Source organism: Furipterus horrens, unplaced genomic scaffold (assembly GCF_987537825.1).
Source record: "Furipterus horrens unplaced genomic scaffold, mFurHor1.1.pri manual_scaffold_4, whole genome shotgun sequence".
Classification (NCBI taxonomy): Eukaryota; Metazoa; Chordata; class Mammalia; order Chiroptera; family Furipteridae; genus Furipterus; species Furipterus horrens.
Window position 1 is genome coordinate 107,931,066 of NW_028327174.1, and position 20,412 is coordinate 107,951,477.

Here is a 20,412-nt window from a genome sequence, read left to right on the forward strand (position 1 = left end):
CCTCTTCGTTTGCATAAACACAACAAGAGCAGCAAATGATCACATATGATCTTTAAGTCTGTTTTGCTGGAACTTACACAAGGAACGTTTAGGGTGACCTTCAGTCTGCCCTTCAGGGCACAGAAGCAGAGCCACATACCTGCCATTCAGCCTTGTCTGTACACACCTGTCATTTCCAAGTCCTTCAGGTTTTTCATTGTGCCTTACCATCGTTCAGGAAAACAACCTTCCTTCCTTCCCTGGAAAGATTGTCATGAACCACACAACCAACCAAGGTACCAGGCCTTTTATCTCGTGGGCTTTTATTACCTTCGAAAGTCAATCCCAGTTCCTCAGTGCTTTTTGGTAACAACCAGAGCCCAAGCATGTCTCCTTTAGGCATGACATTCCAGTCAAACTCTTGATCAAAAAAACCTCTATTAACGACTGGTCTTATTAGTTTTATGCAAAGAACCTTATGTCATTACTTCTCCAGAATGCCAAATTCTGGAGGGATCAGGTAGGAAGAAAAATATACAGTGTGAAGGGAAATCCTTGTCCTTCTAATATTCACTAAAATTGCATTTCCATACTTTACATTTTCTTTTAGTCACTTTCCTACATGTGAAGTTTTTTTTGTGGGGGCTGGGATTTGTTGGCTCATTTATTTATTTATTTTGCTTTTATTTTTCTTCCCCACTAAAAATTTTTGTTTGTATTTCTTTTACAGTTGCCCCACTTTTTTCCCCATTGCTCCCCACCCCGCCCTGCCCACCCCTTCTCCCACAGTCAATCCCCACCCCGTTGTCCATGTCCATAGGTCATTTCAATGTGTATCTGTTAATAGCTATTTAATTAATCCTTCATTACTATCTTCATCAGGATGTAGTTTAGGTTTAATTGCTTAAGTGGTAGTAGGTAAACCTGTCCCTGCTTTCCATTTTTCTGCTCATGTGGAGGCTGCCCCACTAGCTCTGACACTCTCAGCCTCTCACACCCCCTCAGGCACTTCTGTCACTACTCTGGTGAGATTAAAAGGAGAAATTTAACAAGTAGAGCCCAATGCCTTCTGCTCTTTGAAGTAAGCCTGCCTTCACTTTTCCTCTGATACTTTTTGTGGGGAGGCCTGCCCTGTCCAGTCTGGCCTGTGGCTGGGCCCTTAAATCTAACTCATTCTGGGATTCAGTTCTAGAAAGCCCATTTGCCCACAGATAAAGCCACATTCTTTCTTTACAAGCTGCTGTCAGTAATAAAGATGATATTCTGGCTCTTATATGCCTATTCCTTTGTCTTATTTCCCAATCAGTTTAGAACCGAGTGGGGAAGAGAGGTCCTATTTATTAAGCCTGTTCTCTTTCTCTCTCTCTCTCTCTCTCTCTCTCTCTCTCTCTCTCTCTCTTTCTCTCTCTCTCACACACACACATACACACACAGACCCTGGCATATAACACACTAAAGAAAAACTTTATTAAGTATGTAAACTATTCCTCCTTTCAGGGTAAATGTTCAAACTTCTCTAAATTTTTTAGAATACATCCTCTTTTTTTAAAGTACTAGATACTTCCTTTTAACCAAGTATAAGCAGTTTATATCCAGAAATAGAATGGGCTTTGTGGTCTAGGAGAGAAGGTGTATTTTCTACCTTCATGTATCCTGCCTGGATTCCTGCTTTGCTTTGTCATTTGTTCTGCAGCTGTGTTAGAGTAAAGCTGACTAAACAATCAATAAAAGTAGCCAAGAATTAAAGTATCCATGGAAATAGATTAATAGAAAAGAAAGATAAACAATATTTTAGGAGAAAAAGTTATACACAAGGATGGCATTTTTCACAGTGTGGAGATGTTTATTAGGTTACAATAACCTAATTCTGAAGGATGGTCTATGTAAAATATAAGATGTTTTTACCCAGATGTTTTCTTATCCAAGTATAATGTAGGCTTATCCAACTTCAGTCTTTGCTCAATTTCAAGTTCTCATTACCCAGAGAATTGCAGGAACTTCCTAACTGGCCTCCAACTATTTATTCTTCAGTTCATCCTTCTCATAATTGTGACATCGATTTTTATTCAGTATTACTTTGCATTAGTTGCAAGTGTACAGCATAGTGGTTGGACAGTCATACACTTTACAAAGTGTTTGTGACACCAATTTTCATCACAGCTCTCCTCCTATCTTCTGCTTTTAAAATTATTAGTGGCTCCCTGTTGCCACGTGAAGGGCATTGCAGTCAGAAAATGGCTTTTTTTTTAAACATGATTTTTTTTTTTTTACAATTTTATTTATTTATTTATTTATTTATTTTTAGAGAGAGAGGAAAGGAGAAAGAGAGGGAGAGAAACGTCACTATGTGGTTGCCTCTCATGCGCCCCCAACTGGGGACCTGACGTGCAACCTAGTCATGTGCCCTGACTGGGAAGAAAATGGCTTTTTTCCTGTAGCTTTATTCTCATCACTCTCGCAGAGTTACCATTCAGTTTCTGCTAGTGACTTGGTGAATAAGGAGTCCAAAGCCAGAAAATCTTTTTTTTTCCCCAGAAAATCTTAACAAATTTTTATTAACTTACACATGTACAAGGTTTTCTTTAAAGAAAAAAAAAGTATCTTAAAATATTTATTAGAATTTCTTTTTCATTTAATATCATATATATGTGTTTTAATATAATTGGGTTGATTCTTTGATTATCTTTACACGTACTCTACCTGCATTAGTTGCTAGTAATTGGATATGTTCTCAGACATATTGCATAGTTTACATAAATTAGGAAGAAAAAAATTAATATTTAGTTATTTTTGGCCATGAGAGAACATCACCAAGTACTTTTTCTTTTATCTTTGTTTATTTCTTAGGGACCTGTTTTTACTGTTTCATTTTCAAAAGGTGGAGCGCTATTTTCATCAGGAGGTGCAGATGCACAGGTTTGTAAACTCCCTCTGATTAATTTAGGGTAAGGAATCCAGGGCCTCAGTGGAGATTTTTACAACCAGCTAGTTCGTATCTGTTAAGATGAATCTTAGTGAGTTTATATTTTAACTTAATGCCAGGAAGTCTGTTATTTCCTACCTGAACTTGTGCCAATTCTGATAATTTTTGGAATTCAAACAGCATTTATTTTCTTTGCTCACCTTACACATAATTATACATGTAACTGATACTGTATGCCCAATATTGGTGTGGCACTTCCACTTGAATTATTGCCTAATATTTTGTCTGTATGTCGTATGTTTCAAATGTTAAGATTCTTGAGAATGGTAAATTAAACTGTTTATGCAGCAATTTTGCGTTTACTTGAAATAGCCAAAACTCATTCATAGCCAGATTTATTCAATGTGGATAACATGGTTTTGGGCTTTGGAAAAAAAAGAGGATATTAAGGTAATAAATTATTTTCTCAGTATGCATTTTAAACTGGACATGAAGGCAATTCAAAAGGCTAAATGTCTCCCTTCCACCCTTAAAAAAATATTGAGAAGTAGTAATATTGTTGAAATATATATCTAGTCTTTATATTTTGAGGGACAATTCTGTATATTCCTTTTTTAAAAAGTTCTATGGCTTATATATGCAAGTCAATAATTGTCAACATGATTAATTTTTAACAGGTTTTATTATGGAGGACTAACTTTGATGAACTGAATTATAAAGATGTTATTAAAAGAAATCTCAAAAGATTACATTTTGATTCACCACCACATCTTTTTGACATCTATCCAAGAATACCACATTCCCATGAGGGAAAAGTCGAGACTGTTGAAGTGAGTGCTTTGTGCATATTTGTCCTACTATTTATAAGTGTACATTTTGGGGCTGCTGGTCAGCTAGATGCTTGAAATTATACTTAATTATATAAAACCTAGTTCTGCCTTAAAACAACAGCACTTTAAGAAATAATTATCTTCACTAATGAAACTTTAAATATGGTAGTGTGTAATAGTTCTAAATCCTGTCATATTTGCTTCTTAAAGGCTTAGGAATAAAAATTGTGTTAATAGTAATGGAAATGAGGACAAATCTAAGGTCTTTGGTGACTGAAGTCTGAACAAACCTCATATTCTAGACATGTTTAGGAAGTTCATGTGATGACTGTCATGAAAACAGGGCTAAAGGAAAAGAATTTTTATAAGTTGTTGAAATAAGTATTTTGAAGGCCTTTCATAGCAAAAAAAGAAAATCTTATGGGCAATAAAAAGAAGAGATTTGGGCATTAAACCAAATAATTGAGACCATTTTTCTATTTGCTTGCATATATTTTGCAGTATGTAATTATCTATTTAGCTGTAGCCTTTTGTTGACAAGTTTCTTTAAGTTCTATTGATTAAATGTTCTACTCTCTTCAAAAAATATTTTATCTTTATCGGATACTTGCCATTCTGCATGACTCTCCTTAATCCTTTTCTTCTTTCAAGAGTTAATATCAAATCATTATTTCCTCGTGATTCATCTGAGTACTTTTAATCGTTGACAGAGCCTTTCTTTGCTTCTAGTGTAGGTATTTTGGGTTGCTGAGACTTATTCCTGAGTGGCAGTGCACAGTTACCTCATACAGTCTTCATGCTGTCCTTCCATACCCCTTCCATGGTCTCTGTGCTGCCTCTACCCCAACTCCCACCCCCAGCCCAGTCATTTGGTTTCCTCAGTCTTGGTCTTTCTGTTATCTCAGGCATTTCTGTTAGTCTCAGGGTGTGTGTGTGTCTGTGTAGGTTTAAGTTTTTAAAACTTTTAAGTTTTTTGGGCTATTTTCTATATTTCGTTTAATGTAGTCACATTTTGGGATTTCTTTTTTAGTTTTTTCTTGGTAATGTTTATTTTCAATTCTTTGCTATAAATTTGGTCCTTTCGAATTTTGACCATCTTTCCAGTTCCCCTCAATAAAGTACTTACCATCATGCTTTACTACTTCATCATTCTACTTATTATATCATTTCTACCCCTCTCTTATTTTTTTGTTTTGTTTTAAAAAGATTTTATTTATTTATTTTTGAAAGAGAGGAGAAGGGAGGGAGAAAGAAAGGGAGATAAACATCACTGTGTGGTTGCCTTTTGCACGCTGCCAACTGGGGATCTGGCCTGCAACCCAGGCATGTGCCCTGACTAGGAATTGAACCAGCGACCCTTTGGTTCGCAGGCCGGCACTTAATCCACTAAGCCACAGCTATGGTCCCGTCTTATTTGTTTGAGAAAAAAAAAATGTAATGTAATTTGTTTGTGGTTCATCACATATGTATTTCATTTTCTACAATGACAAATGTATTTTTCAGATCCATATGATTACATGTATTCACATATATATGAAATATATTTTGAGTTTGCTTTCCTTGTTTAACCCAGCTGGTTTTATTAACTCTCAGTGTTTTTTATTCCAGCATTACTGTGATGTGGCCGAGCTTAACCATCAGTACTGTTGTTGCCCTGCCATCCCCTCAGCCACCTTGCCACAGGGATGGTGCAGTTCAAGGCATTTTCCCTGTGGCTTACTGTCAGCCCCAGCCCATTTACGAGTACTGACCTTTCTTTAAAATATCAACAAGTTGCCTGAGTAGCTCTGTTCTGACTGCAGCCAGAAAGCAGTAAACTGCGGCTGCTCTGTATGGGTCATCCTGACCCAGGCCATGCAAAGTGCATTTTCAACTGTATTTTTCACATATACACTTTTAAAAACCTATTACAAATGGATTTTTCATCTTGGAATTAGAGTGCAGTTACACTGGATACAATACTGAGTATTGTGACTGAATTAAGCTTGTGGCTTTATGAAAGTCAGCCTGAGTGTACCTAGTTTAAATTACCTATAAGCACCCCTGGTTACTTAAATTAAGTACATGATGTGACAAGTTTGTAAAATATCTTTAAACCTATAATATAAAATTCCAGAGAAGTGATAGGATTCTGTCGTGGACCTCTGACCAGCAGAGTCCACGGTGTTGTGGATGAGGGAATAAATGCACAGTGACTGCAAGAATCCTGTGGAGAAGAGGGGACAGAACTGGCCACTTTCTAGAGGAGAAAGCGCAGTTTGCCCCTGCCTTAACAGGCTTTTATTGATTTCTTAGGTGGATTACTTCCAAGAAAGTTGTCAATCATTGCCTTATATGATTATTACTTTTATATAAGAGAGAGAAGAATGTTACACATGCATGGATGATAAGGATAACTTGTCTAGCCACATCCTGTTCTTAGAAATTGGCCCAGAATAGGCCCTAAGAGACTGTTTCAAGGTTACACTCTGAACATCTGTTGTTCTCAGCCCAGGATGAGGGGGTCCTTTAGCAGAAAGCAAGCTTTTTAGCTACTATAGAAATGCAGGCCTGGTTCCCCACGGGAAAACCGGTGTGTGGAGTGGGTCCTGTGTGCTGCCACGCTCCCAGTGGTTTTCCACTCTGGGGCTGAGCTACATTTGCCACCACCAAGCACCCAGCTTCTCATAGGATTCTGCATATGAACAAAGAACATTTGATATTATGAATAAATAATTTTTAAATATCAAATTATTGTTTAAAACTTCAAATATCACCTAGAATATAATAGTATGAGTCAGACTAAATGATGTGCTATGTGTTCATTTACATTAAGTAAATTTTATTTTGAAATACTCAATTTTGTAAATTGAATTATTTTTCAAAGCTTTAGACAAAGTCACCTTATATATGTTACTTTGAAAATGTTTGAAATAACCCAAAAACTTTCTGAGGTTGGAATTCATGATTAAAAAGAACAAAAATTATTATGAGAGAATGTGGAATAAACGGCATCTTTTACCTAATTAATTTTTACTTTCTCTTTTTGTAGTAACCATGAATGTTTCATTTCTGAGTTTGAAGCAACATGACATAGCATTTCTGTGATTTGTATTTTATCGTGTTTTCTGTGAAGCTCATTTGAATTGCATAATTTCAGTTTTCTGGGTGAGATTGGCCTTTTGCAAAAGCCACCCATTTGCCAGCCTTAAGTGCTCCACTTGTTTGAAAGTGGAGGATCCTGGGGAGTCTTAGACCTTGGGTACCAGCTGACTAAATATATAAATTTCTGATTCCTACATGGGTAGACAGAGTGATAACAGGTTGCTTTTAGAACAGATGAGAGAAGAAGGTCATGTGAAAGAAGGTATGAAGCATGAAATTCTTACCCAGTGGTGTGAAGATACCCCTCCTGTGTCCTTTCTACTGATCTAACTGCAGATTGTGGCACTCCTGCCCTTGCACTCCATCTCAATTAAAAACATCAGAACAACTTCTTTCTCTTTTTTTGGTAGGAAAGAAGCCTAATTTCTAAATAATATGTCTTGACCCTTCCCACAATGTGCTATGGCACATCACTAGGTCATGCTGACTTTATCTTCTGGCTTTCATGAGCTGAATTGCACTGCCCTCCACCAAACAAAAGCAAACTTTCCGTCTTAAAGGAGGAATGTAATTGTGAGTGCATGGCACTTTATCCTGAGCAGTACCCTACTCTTGTGTGTTTTGACAAGAGGACAATAGAGTCATTTTAAAGGAAGGTGATAGATCTTGGTGACAGCAAGGCACCAAAATAGTTATTCTAGGAGAATTCAGAATATTGTGGGAAGGGATTATGATCAATTAGTTTAAAAGAATTTAATAATAAAATAATTGCTCTAATGGCTTTTAGTTTTATAATGGCTATTTAAGATCATCTTAATCTATAAATTGCATAGGAAATCCTGTAGGATACATAGTAAGAAGGAAAACTTCTTTTAACTTAACCAAACATTTGTATAATAATATGGCCATGACTTGTTGAAAACTACAAGTGATCCGTGTAAGTCTTCAAGTCTGGGATTGGTTTTTGTCTCAATCTTCCATAAAGGTTGAAAACATCATAATTTATGATAAAAAATGACCACTTATCTACCAATTTTGTATTTGGCTGTGGTATATGACTATAATATTTTGGACCTAGTAATTGTTCTTCAGAGATTACATGGTGATAATAGTAGTAGTAATACTATCTAACACATACAACATTATTTTAATTCTTTACATAAATTAAGTCATTTAATCTTTCTAAAAACTCTGTGAAGTACCATCTTTATGCCATGAGAAATTGAGTCGTGTACAGTTAAATCATAAAGCGCATAAGTGGGAACACTGGAATTTCATCCCAGGCCCTCTGGTTCTATTCTGTACTTTAACCATTCTGATGCAATGCTTTAGTATAATCAAAACTAAATTTCATCCTGTTAACATATTAAGTGTCTATATGCTGGCATTGCACTAGCTTTAGGATATGCAACGGGAACAAAATGGGCAGATCCCCTGACCTTCAGAATCTGTTAGTAGCAGTGTTTGTGCTCATGGGTTCCTGAGTGTGGTGGATACAGAGACCCTCAGAGCTGGGTGGCTCCTGTGAGGTCATACAGACTAACCTCTCCTTCATGCCTGAGTCCCTCAGTTGTATGCCCTGTCCAGTGATAGAGAGCGCACCCTCTCCTAACGCAGCCCACTTCATTCTGAGGCAACCAGTTGTTAACGATTTCTTCCCTTTAATGGGAATGGAAAGCTAGCCGTTACTGTTAGTATTCCTGGAGGTTACACAGCAAAGAACTCAACTGTGAGGGTCACCACTCCCCCCATTGGCAGCATATTTTCTTATGGAGAAGCTGTAAACTTTTACTCAGTGAGAATTTCTTGCTCTATTTAATGTATGTGACAGCAACTTGTGCCAAAACTTGCGGGTTCTGTCCCAGGTCTGAGTTCATACAAGAGGCAACCACAACCGAATGATGTTTCTATCATATCAATGTTTCTCTCCCTCTTTCTTCTTCCCTTCCCCTCTCTCTAAAAATAAATAAATAAATAAAATCTTAAAAAATACTGTTACATCAACAGTTTCCCAACTTGCAGAAGCTCAATGATTTTTCGCTGAGGGATGCTGACCATTTATTTCCACGTGATTTAGATTTCTGAGCAGTTCCAATTTCAGGTGGTAAAACCAGATTGTATTTTTCATAGGTAAACAATTTCATATCTACACTAGGTGGCAGTAGATAAAAGAGAATAAATTGTTTGCAAAAAGAGAACACATAGAAGAAGGTGGTGGCTGCTCTTTAGATATTGATACCAGGGTGTGTGCTTTCCATAACCACCACCTAGTAGTTGCAGAAAGCCCTAGATGTAATGATAGTGTAATCATTTTGAATTGTATGCATTATTATATCAAGGAGTTAGATATCTTGTATGAATGCTGTCTTCTATGTTTAGATATCCTATGCCACTCTTGCTGTGAAATTGATGTGCATGTAGAAAAACTTTTACTATGTGAAACTTTACAACACTTGTGACAACAATTCAATTTGGTTTATGCACAGTGTATTATTTCGCCAGGTATCATCCAAAATTCCCCACAGACAAGGCTTTCGTCCTCCTTAGGTGTTGACCTAAGCCTAACCATCTGGGACTATTCTAAAATTGCTGCCAGGATAATTACATCCAGTTACCTCCAATTTCTAGAACATTCTCTACTAATGTTACTGAAACCAATTTCTACTTTGTACAGATGTTTTTTGCAACAGAAATTAAAGATTTTTCTTCCACGAGTACAGTCCTCTTAAGAAAGTGATTGCAGTTATCCATTTTCTATATTACTATTTTAACATTACTTCCAGCACTTGTATTCCTGATTTCATTTCTCATGTCTCCACTCCCAACCCTGCCCCAATAAAGCAATATACTGTTAAAAAAAAAAAAAAAAAATCTCAGTGAGTCTGAGATTGAAAGGAAGGTTGTAATCCTCAGGATTCTTTGCCTTGTCTCTGGCCTCAGAGCTGATAGGATGGGGCTGTGTGTTCTGCTCCATGGAACAGGCAGAAAGAAACACAGGTGTTAACAGGCTGAGGGGATAGCCCCCGCTTCTCACCCTGCAGGTTCTAATCTGTTCTCTACTGTAGGGTGGGGATTACTAGGCATGTATACTTCTGCCTCTTACACAGTTGGCTGGATAATTACAAACGCTTCTTAATATTTCCAAAACTACAGCTAAACTCATCAAATATGATAAGTGCTCTTAAAATCATTGCATTCCTCTAACCTCAGGCTCAGCCTTTATCCCCACAGCCCAGGACTGTCACAGTAACGTCCTCACTGTTATCCCTGCTTTATTCTTGATGCTCTACATGTCTCCGTCTGATTAATCTGTAGAAAGCATGTTTTAGCCTCCAGTTTTCCTGTGCCTTCTCAAATCCCTTTACGCTTCACAATTTGACCCTTGCCAACCTCTCTTTTGCTATCCAATGCCAGTCATGTCAGCATTCACCTCTCTGCTCAGAAATGCTTTTCACCTCATTGCCCTGTCTCTGTTTTTGTTTGTTTTCGAAGCCTTTTTTCAAGGAGCCATCTTCCGCTCTATTTCCTCCATAGGAGGCCTTTCTCACTAGATGCTCAGTCAACAGTTTCTTCCTTGCGGTTCTTCTGTGCACTTACTGTTGCTTCCATTCATTTCATACAAGTTCTGCTGTCTCTGTTGCCCTTTGTTCACTTCTCTGTATTCGTAATGTTTAATATTTGGTGATGATGTGGTTTAATTTTTTTTAAAATCTTCTTGAGTTCAGAAATAGCCTCCTAGAAGTAGTTGCCAAACTAGTTAGTTATTCCTTTGCTTTAAACAAAAATTTACTATATATGTTTGAATCTGTAATCAGGTATTATTTAGTTTTGATGGTTTTAAACTTTAAATAAATGAAATCACACTGAATATATTTTTCTGTAACCGGCTTTTTCATTTAACATTAGAGTCCTGAGAGTCATATGTATGCACTCTAAATTCATGCATTCATGTGTTGTTGCACATAGTTGTATTTCATTCTTTCACTGCTAAATGGGATACCAGTGAATTTACCATGGTAGTAACTCCCAGGATTTATGTGTCTAGCCTACTGTTGGTAAACATTTGAGGAATTCTGGTTGTGAGTTTTATTTATTTAGCCATTACAAACAATGCTCATATAAACAATGTTGACATCATTAAGCTTTCTAGTTTTTGCAATTTAATAGGTGTCAGTGGCATTTTGCTCTAATCTTTTCTAATTATTAATGCCTCTGAAAATCTCTTCATATGCTGGTTAACTGTCAGGTTTTCTTTTCTAAGATTTTTTCCTTGGGATTTCTTTTTCACATTGATTTGTAGGTTTTTCTTTTGTATTTTGTATATTTGTCATTTTTTAATTTTAGCTATCATACTACCTCCCTCTGTTCCATTATTTGATTGTTAACTTTGTGGTGTTCATGATTAAACAGATGCATTTTTTTCCTTATGGTTTTGCTTTTGCAGCTTTTGTTCAAGATGTCCTTGAACCTGGGTCACAAAGATGTTTTTCAACATTTATCTTTATTAACTTTAAAATGTTAACATAACATTTAGGTTTCTAATTTATCTGCTATATACCTTTGCATTAGTATATTAGTGAGGGATCCATATAGTGAGCCAGTTTTCTCACCTATAAGTCATCTTTCCTTTATTGATTTGAGGTACCATTTTCCTTTTATATTTATTTTCCATATATACAGGGTTCTGCATCTAAGCTCCTTATGTTATAGTTTTTTAGTGTCTTTACATGAGTTTTACTATTTCTTCCTATACAGGTCATACCCATGCTTGTATGTTTATTCTGATGTATTTACATTTTTTTACGGTATTATAGATGATATCTTTTAAAGATTTACATTTCTAACTGTCCTGAAATACAGATATACTCAATTGATTTTGTATTTTGATTTTCAATTTAGCAAACTCTTATTAGTTCCAATGATGTAGCAGTAGATGCTTTGAGGATTTCTCCATAGACAGTTATATTATATATAATGACAGTTTTATTTCTTTTGTTCCAATTCTTACATCTTAACACCTTTTTTTCCTTGTGTTAATAAACTGGCTAGGACTTTTTTCTCCATCTTTTGAGGTGGGTCATTTTATTTTGTTTTTAAAATTTCCTTATAGGTGAATTATTTTGATTTTCTAATGTAAAGTTAATTTTTTATTTCTGAAGTAAATTCAACTTGGTCTTATGCATTATAGGCTAATATTTTGTTTAAAATTATTATATCCATGTTAATAAGTATACCACTATATTTTAACTTTAGAATATATTAGAAAATAACCTCTAAGTTTTATAAATAGCATCCAGTTTATTGTGGTATAAAAATCTAATACGGTAGTCCCTCTCTATATAGCGGTTCACTTATTGCAGCCTCACTGTATCGTGAGATTTTTAAAAATATTACATTTAAGTATCGCGGATTTTTTGCTATATTACAGGATTTTGTGGTACTGTATACGTATGTTATTAAAGCTACATAGGTTTAAGAGTGTAGAATATGTTTAAGAATATAAGTAGTGTTTATAAAAGTGTGGAAAAGGTTAATAAGGGACTGGGAACAGTTTATAAGTGTGTGGGAAGGGTTTATAAAGCCTTAATATATATATATATAAATACTAAAATAAATGTAAGGCTCCTACTTTGCGGATTTTCACCTATCGCGGGGCGGGGGGGTCTAGAACGTAATACAGTACCCATGATAAGTGAGGGAATACTGTATTAACTTTCCTTATGTATATATGCAGATTAATCCAAAGCTTGAGGTAATTGACCTGCAGACCCCTACACCCCCTGTTGTGGACATCCTTTCTTTTGATTCTACCACAGTAAGTTTTCTTTGACATTTTATGGCATTTAATTATTTGGTGGAATTCATTTTTCTTAAAAAGTGTGTGGGAAAGGAGATAAAATGTGGGCTGAATAGCCTAACATTTTTGTTTAGGAAAATACCTTGTACAAAGTCATATTTACAATGTGTCTAACTAGCCACAAGGGGGAGCAGCACAATTTCCAGAAAAGCCTTCACTTTGAGGACCTAGAGCTCAGTCTAATCCATACTCACTCTTTCATCTCCTCTCAGTGCCACGCAGATGATGTTTCTCTAGCTAACAGATTTTCTTCTTTGTTAATGTCCTTTCAGAGGTGTTAAACTTATAATCTTATCCTTAAAAACAATCATTTCCCTTGTTAATCACTCCTGGTGAATTATGTAGGCATTCAGAAATATTTCTAATACTTGCAAATTTGTTTGTAAAAATTCCATGCAGGTAATTTATGTACTTGGTACATCCAACATCTTCAAAAATTGACAGTCTCAGCCTTTCGATTTGAATCTGTTAATCTTTGCCATCGGTCCTGCCAGTCAGTGCAGCTGGCTCTAAGGACGAATGAGAGGAGCGCCTGATCTGCAGCGACACTGCTGTGACGGTGTCACTGTGGAAAGGCATGCTGCTCAAGTTCACAAATTGTGGAGAGTCAGGTTTGGCCCTTGTAGTGAGAGGGGCAAAAACTAGGTGGTTTTGAGATGTGCTGCCATCTCATGAGGTACTTGGTAGATTAAAATTGGGTGTTCCTGACCTAGAAGGTGTGGTATACACATCATCAAACACCTTTGGGCCACACTTTGAGACTCACTCTCCCTGCCAATACCCTTCAAGCTTTGCAAAGCTTCGTGACCTGAGAAATCCAGATATTCTTGACAGGCTGTGTGCCATGGAGTTGGCATAACTGCCACCTAGCAATTGATAGCATGCTGTCTGGCCTTGGATGGTAATCCAGAGGTGCCAGAGTCAGCAGTCTTTGTTATAGGACCCTAACTCAGGAATACAGTGTATGTATGTGGGACTTCTAGAGGATAATTCTGTATAATAAACTTATGACAAGTTTGCAGTTGTGATACAAAACAGAATAATAATACTGAAGAGCATAATTATTATCCACATAAGGATAATATTAACTTAAATTATATAAAATTGCCATTTTGTAGGTAAAGTGGTCTAATATCATGATTTTCCATGGTTCAACCCAATACATAAGCATTAAAAGGAAGACTCCACTGTTACTTAGAGCATGTGTTTGATGCTACATAAAAATAAAATAAGAAAGCACAAGAAGACAGAAACTTGTTTGCTATCAACTGGTTTGGGATTAGGCTTATGAAGCCCTAGCCAGGTAGATTCTTTTATAATCTGGAAGATCACTACCTCCAGGCACGGTATATAGACTCCTGATTTTATATATTATAATAGGGCATTTTCTGAAGGAGAAGATGCTCATAAAGCATCTAGATTTTTATAAAGACTATCTCTAGACTTCCAGGCAAGATGGAGGCATAGGTAAACATGGCTCACCTCCTTTCACAACCATATCAAATTACAACTAAACTATAGGCCCACCATTACTCAGAATCATGAGAAATCAAGTTGAAAAGAAGTCTAACAACTATGGAAATAAAGAGACCACATCCACCCATACTGGTAGGAGGGGCAGAGACGCAGACATGCTGGTTAAACATCCATGTGTGGTGGATAAAAATTCAGGAGGGGGATTGCTGGCCAAGATGGAGGCCTAGACAGACACACTGCATCTCTTTCCCCAACTAAGAAGGAATACAGCTACCTCAAAACTAGAGACAACCAGAAGTTCCAGAAAATCGAGCTGCATCAAGTCCAACAAAGAAAGATATAAAGAAGAAATACTCATTCCGACAGATAGGAGGGGCAGAGAGGATGCAGTGTGGTGGCAGTAGTAGTGGTGGCAGCGGCAGGCTGGCAGGAGCGCAGTCACACGTTTTAAAAAGTAGGGAGGGACACCTGGGGAGCGCTCCCATCATCAGACCAGACCGACCACAGAGCTCATGGTTCCAGTGCCGGGGAAAATAAAGCCTCATTGCTTCTGACTGTGCAAACCATGGTCCCAGACCCCCCAACTCTGGGAACCACGACCAGCACAACAGTTAGAGAAGCACCAGTCTCATACGGAAGCAGGAGAAGTGCCTGGAAAGGGGGTGAGTGCTGAGCAAGCGGCATTGTTCTCTCTCAGACCCCTCCCCCACATAGAGTGCCACAACGTGGTGAAACAGGTCACCTGTACTGACAAATACCTGAGGCTCCACCCCTTATAACATAACAGGTACAACAGCTCTACCTAAGACACAGAGGCAAACAAACACAGGAGCCTGTCAGAATGAGGAGACAGAGAAGTATGGCCCAAAAGGGAATGGATCAAGGTTCCAGTGGGAGAACTAAGCGATGAGGAGATAGCCAACCTTACAGACAAGGAAATAGCCAACCTAACAAATGAAGAGTTAGAAACACTGGTGATAAAGATGCTCACAGGCTCTACAGATATGCTTAAGTATGGCAAACGCATAAGGGAGGAAGTGAAATGAAGGAAAATCCACACAAAACCAGTGGTGAAGGGAAGGAAACCGGGGTTCAAATCAATGATTTGGAATATAAGGAAGAAAAAAACAGTCAACCAAATAGAATAAGGAAACAAGAATTTTAAAAATTGAGGAGAGGCTTAGGAACCTTTGGGACAACTTTAAACATGCCAACATCTGAATCATAAGGGTGCCAGAAGAAGAGAAAGAGCAAGAAATTGAAAGCTTATGCAAAAAATAATGAAGGAAAACTTCCCAAATTTGGTGAAGGAAATAGACATACAAGTCCAGGAAGCACAGAGAGTCCTAAACAAGCTAGACCCAAAGAGGACCACACCAAAACACATCATAATTAAAATGCCAGAGGTGAAAGATAAAGAATCTTAAAAGTAGCAAGAGAAAAGCGGAGAGTTACCTACAAAGGGGTACCTATATGACTATCAGCTGATTTCTCAAAAGAAACTTTGCAGGCAAGAAGGGACTGGCAAGAAGTATTCAATGTGATGAAAAACAAGGACCCACAGCCAAGATTACTCTATCCAGCAAAGCTCATTTGGAATGGAAGGGCAGATAAAGTGCTTCCCAGAGAAGGTAAAGCTCAAGGAGTTCATCACCACCAAGCCATTATTATATGAAATGTCAAAGGGACTTACTTAAGAAAAAGATCAAAACTACGAACATTAAAATGACAACAAACTCACAAATATCAACAACTGAATCTAAAAAATAAAAACAAAATCCAGCTAACCAAACCAGAATAAGAACAGCATCATAGGTATGGGGATCATTTGGAGGGTTATCATCTGGAGGGGGAAGGAGGAGAAATGGGGAAATGGTGCAAGGATTAAGAAGCATAATTGGTTGGTACAAAATAGGGGAAAGTTAAGAACAATATAGGAAACAGTGAAGCCAAATAACTTACATGCACAACTCATGGACATGAACTAAGGGGGGTGGGACATTGCTGGAGGGAACAGGGGTACTGGGTGGAACAGAGCAAAGGGGGGAAATTGGGACTACTGTAACAACATAATCAATAAAATATACTTTAAAAATATTTAAGAGGGATATCTTGGGAGCAAAGAGTCCCAGGTAACACTAGACCCCCCAGCCGAGTTTCATGATAAGTCCCCACTTCTGGCTGCAAAAACCAGGGGGATTCAGTCAGTGGAAGAAATATCTGGAGTCCCAAGCAGTTGCTCTTAAGGAACTCACACAGATTTACTCAGATTCACTCTCTCTGAGCTTCAGCACTAGGGTAGCATCTTGAAAGCCATCAGCAGCATACAAGAAGGAAATGAAGTGCCTGGCATCAAGGCAAGAGCTGGGGACAGCTTTCTCCCAGACAGAAAGATGAGCAGAGGCCCCTGTCCCTTTTCTGAACCCTCCTCCTGCAGAGCCACAGAACCTACAGGCAGGTGCCACATCTGAGACCCCATCACCCTGGCTAACACTGTTTGCCCTGCCTTAAAGATCACCTGAGGCCCTGTCCCACCCAACTTATGGAGGGACCCAGGCTGTTAACAGTGGCTTTTCCATATGAATGGCTGGTCTTGGCGTATGCTTCACGACTTCCTAAATCCTCTCAAACAAGCAACAGCTGGCCTTAATGAGCCCCCAGACCTCGTACCTCTTTCTAAGTGGCCCCAGGCCCAGCACTAGCAGCAGCCAGCCTAGGTTCATAGCTTGGCTTCTCCTGGGAATCTCCAAGCCCAGCACAAGTAGCAGCCACCTAAGATTGCTTTATATATCTTGCAGGGTGGCCCCAGGAAGAACACTGGTGGGGGCTGACCTTGGCCTACACCACCTGGGAAACCCCAGAGCCTGTGCACCCAGTGAACAGCTGCAGATCGCATCAGAGCACCACCACCCTGCCCCTGCACAGCTGTTTCTCCACAGAGAGCAGAGGATAATGGTCAGTGGTCCCAGCCAGTCCTTGCAGCTGACTAACCTGACTAAATCCCTTCCATTGACCTCCCAACAACAACCAAGGCTCAACTACAAGAGGAGGGTATACAGTATTCCCTCACTTATCACAGGTATTACGTTCTAGACCCCCCCACGAAGTAGGAACCTTACATTTATTCTACACTCTTAAGCCTATGTAACCTTATCAACATACGTATACAGTACTGCAAATCCCGCAATATAGTGAAAAGTCCGTGATAAATATTTAAATATATTTTTTAAAAACCTACAATACAGCGAGGCCGCGATAAGTGAACCGTGATATAGAGAGGGACTACTGTACACAGCCCACATGAAGGGCACACCTTGGGTACCCAGCTTGGGTGATAAGGGAGGCTGTGCCACTACCCTATAGGACACCTACTATGTTAGGCCATGCTACCAAGACAGGGAGTCCTATCAGCTCTACCTAACACGTAGAAACAAACACAGGGAGGCTGCTGAAATGAGGAGACAAAGAAACATGGCCCAAATGAAAGAATAGATCAAAACTCCAGAAAAAAAACTAAACAAATGGAGATAAGCAATCTATCAGATGCAGAGTTCAAAGCACTGGTTATACGGATGCTCAAGGAACTTAGGACCTCAACAGTATAAAAAAGATCCAGTCAGAAATGAAAATATATTAATTAAAATAAAGAACAATTTACAGTACATGGAAACAACAGTAGAGTGGATGAAGCTAAGAATCAAAGCAATGATTTGGAACATAAGGAAGCAAAAAACAACAACACCCCCCCCACACACATAAACACACACACAAACAAGGAGAACAACAAGAAAAAAAGAACCAAAAAAAAACAACTTCAAACATTTCAGCATTCGCATCATAGGGGTGTGTGAAGGAGAAGAGAAAGGGCTAGAAATTGGAAGTTTACTAGCAAAAATAATGAGCCCTGGCTGGTGTGACTCAGTGGTTTGAGTTCTGGCCTGCAAACCAAGTGGTCACTGGTTAGATTCCCAGTCAAGGCACATGCCTGGATTGCAGACTAGGTCCCCAGTTAGGGAATGTGAGAGGCAGCCACACATTGATGTTTGTCACCCTTACTCTCTCCCTCCCTTGCCCTCTCTATAAAAATAATTAAATGAAAAAACAAAAAACATTAAGCACATTTCTAGAATTCCAGCTTTAAAAGAAAAAGAAAAAATATCAAAAGAAAACTTCTCTAATTTGATGAAGGAAATAGACATGCAAAGCAAGATGGATGCAGAGGCCCTCTGTAAGACATATCATAATTAAAAAGCCAAAGCTTAAATATAAAGAGAGAATCTTAAAAGCAGCAAGAGAAAAACAGTTAGTTACCTATAGGGGAATTCCTATAAGACTGTCAACTCATTTTTCAAAACGAACTTTGCAGGCTAGAGAAATGAGCAAGAAATATTCAAAGTCATGAAAAGCAGGGACCTACAGCCAAGATTGCTCTACCTGCAGATATCATTTAGAATCTAAAGGCAGATGAAGAGCTTCCCAGACAAGAAAAAAACTAAAAGAGTTCATCATCACCAAACCATTATATGAAATGTTAAAGGGACTTATTTAAGAAAAAGTAAAAGATCAAAACTATGAACAATAAAATGGCAAAAAATGCATATATTTCAGCAATTAAATCTAAAAAACAAACTAAGCAAACAAGAAGAACAGATACAGAATCATGGACACAGCATTTTGATGGTTGCCAGGTGGGAGGGGAATGTGTACAAATAGGTAGTTACAGAATAGCCATGGGGATATAAAATACAGTATAGGAAATGAAGTAGCCAAATAACTTATACACATGACCCATGGACATGAACAAGGGTGTGGGGATTGCCTGAGGGAGTGGGGGGTGCTGGTTGGGGGGCAAAGAGGGAGAAATTGAGACAACTGCAATAGCATAATCAATTATGTATATATATAAAAGGAGTATCTTTAGCCCTGACCAATATGGCTCAGTTGGTTGGGCATTGTCCCGCAAAATGAAAGGTTACTGGTTCTATTCCCAGTCTGGGCACGCACCTGGGTTGTAGGTTCTGTCCTGAGGTTGCGAGCTCTGTCCCCAGTCAGGCGCATGTGAGAGGCAACACATGATGTTTCTCTCTCACATCACTGTTTGTCACCTCTCTTTCTCCCTCTGTTGCCCTCTCTCTAAAAATAAGTAAATAACATATTAAAAAGAAAATATCTATCAAGTGCTTTAAAATTTTTTTCTTCTTATTTTTTACTTCTTAAAGCTTTTTTCTCTTTTTCTTTTCCATCTCTCCCACCACCTCCTCTTTGCCAACCATCAACTCATTCTCAATATCTGTATATCTATGCATCTGTTTGTTTTGTTTTGTTTTGTTTATTCATTTGTTTCTTTTAGCTTCTACATATAAGTGATACCATGTATGACTTATTTCACTTAGCATAATACCTTCTATGTCCATCCATGTTGCCACAATGGCAAGATCTTACTCTTTTTCATTGCCGAATAATATTCATGTGTGTGTATTTGTGTGTGTGTGTGCCAAATCGTATTTATCATTCTCCTGTTGATGGGCATCTAGGTTGATTCTATATCTTGGCTATTAATGCTGGAGTGAACATATGAGGGTACATATCTCTTTGAATTAAAGTTTTTGTTTTCTTTGGATATATACCCAGAAGTAAAATTGCTGAATCGTGTGGCAGCTCTACTTTTAGTACTCTGGGGAATCTCCATACTGTTTTCTACAGTGGCTGCACTAATTTACAATCCCACCAGCAATGCACTAGGGTTCCCTTTTCTCCACATCCTTGCCAGCACTTGCTGTTTGTTGAATTAGTGATATTAGCCATTGTGACATGTGTGAGGAGATATCTCATTGTGGTTTTAATTCGAATTTCCCTAATGATTAGTAACATGGAGCGTTTTTTCATGTCAGTTGTTGATCTGAATCTCCTCTTGGGAGAAATGTCAATTCAGGTCCTCTGTCCGTTTTAAAATTAGACTTATTTATTTATTTATTTATTTATTTATTGGTATTAAGTTGTATGAGTTTTTTATATATTTTGGATATTAACCCCTTACTGGATATATCATTCACAAATATCTTCTCCCATTCAGTAGGTTATTTCTTAGTGTGTATACATAATATTTTTAGTTCATTGATAAATAATTTGTCGGAAAACTAAAGTGAAATCACTTTTATCTGTTTGTCTTCCTGTTAATCAGCTGGTAATTCTTAATCTGTGGTCTCCTCTATACTTTGGCTGTTTTCCTTTTGCTTCAGAACAACAAATTAGACATAGTTGTG

The 20,412-nt window shown here is 37.9% G+C and overlaps 1 protein-coding gene across 4 annotated transcripts in view; it reads left to right on the forward strand.

Moving 5' to 3' along the window:
• The window catches only part of POC1B (POC1 centriolar protein B), a 131,623-nt gene that overhangs the window by 69,751 nt on the left and 41,460 nt on the right, over positions 1 to 20,412 (forward strand). For 2 of the 4 annotated variants that reach the window (XM_090273899.1, XM_090273901.1), the window contains 3 exons: positions 2,827 to 2,895; positions 3,580 to 3,732; positions 12,551 to 12,631. In XM_090273899.1, coding sequence (XP_090130025.1) covers positions 2,827 to 2,895; positions 3,580 to 3,732; positions 12,551 to 12,631 — 303 coding nt within the window. Of the gene's footprint in view, positions 1 to 2,826; positions 2,896 to 3,579; positions 3,733 to 12,550; positions 12,632 to 16,947; positions 17,105 to 20,412 lie in introns of all 4 variants that reach the window. The other 2 variants (XR_016510531.1, XM_090273900.1) reach the window with 2 other exon arrangements.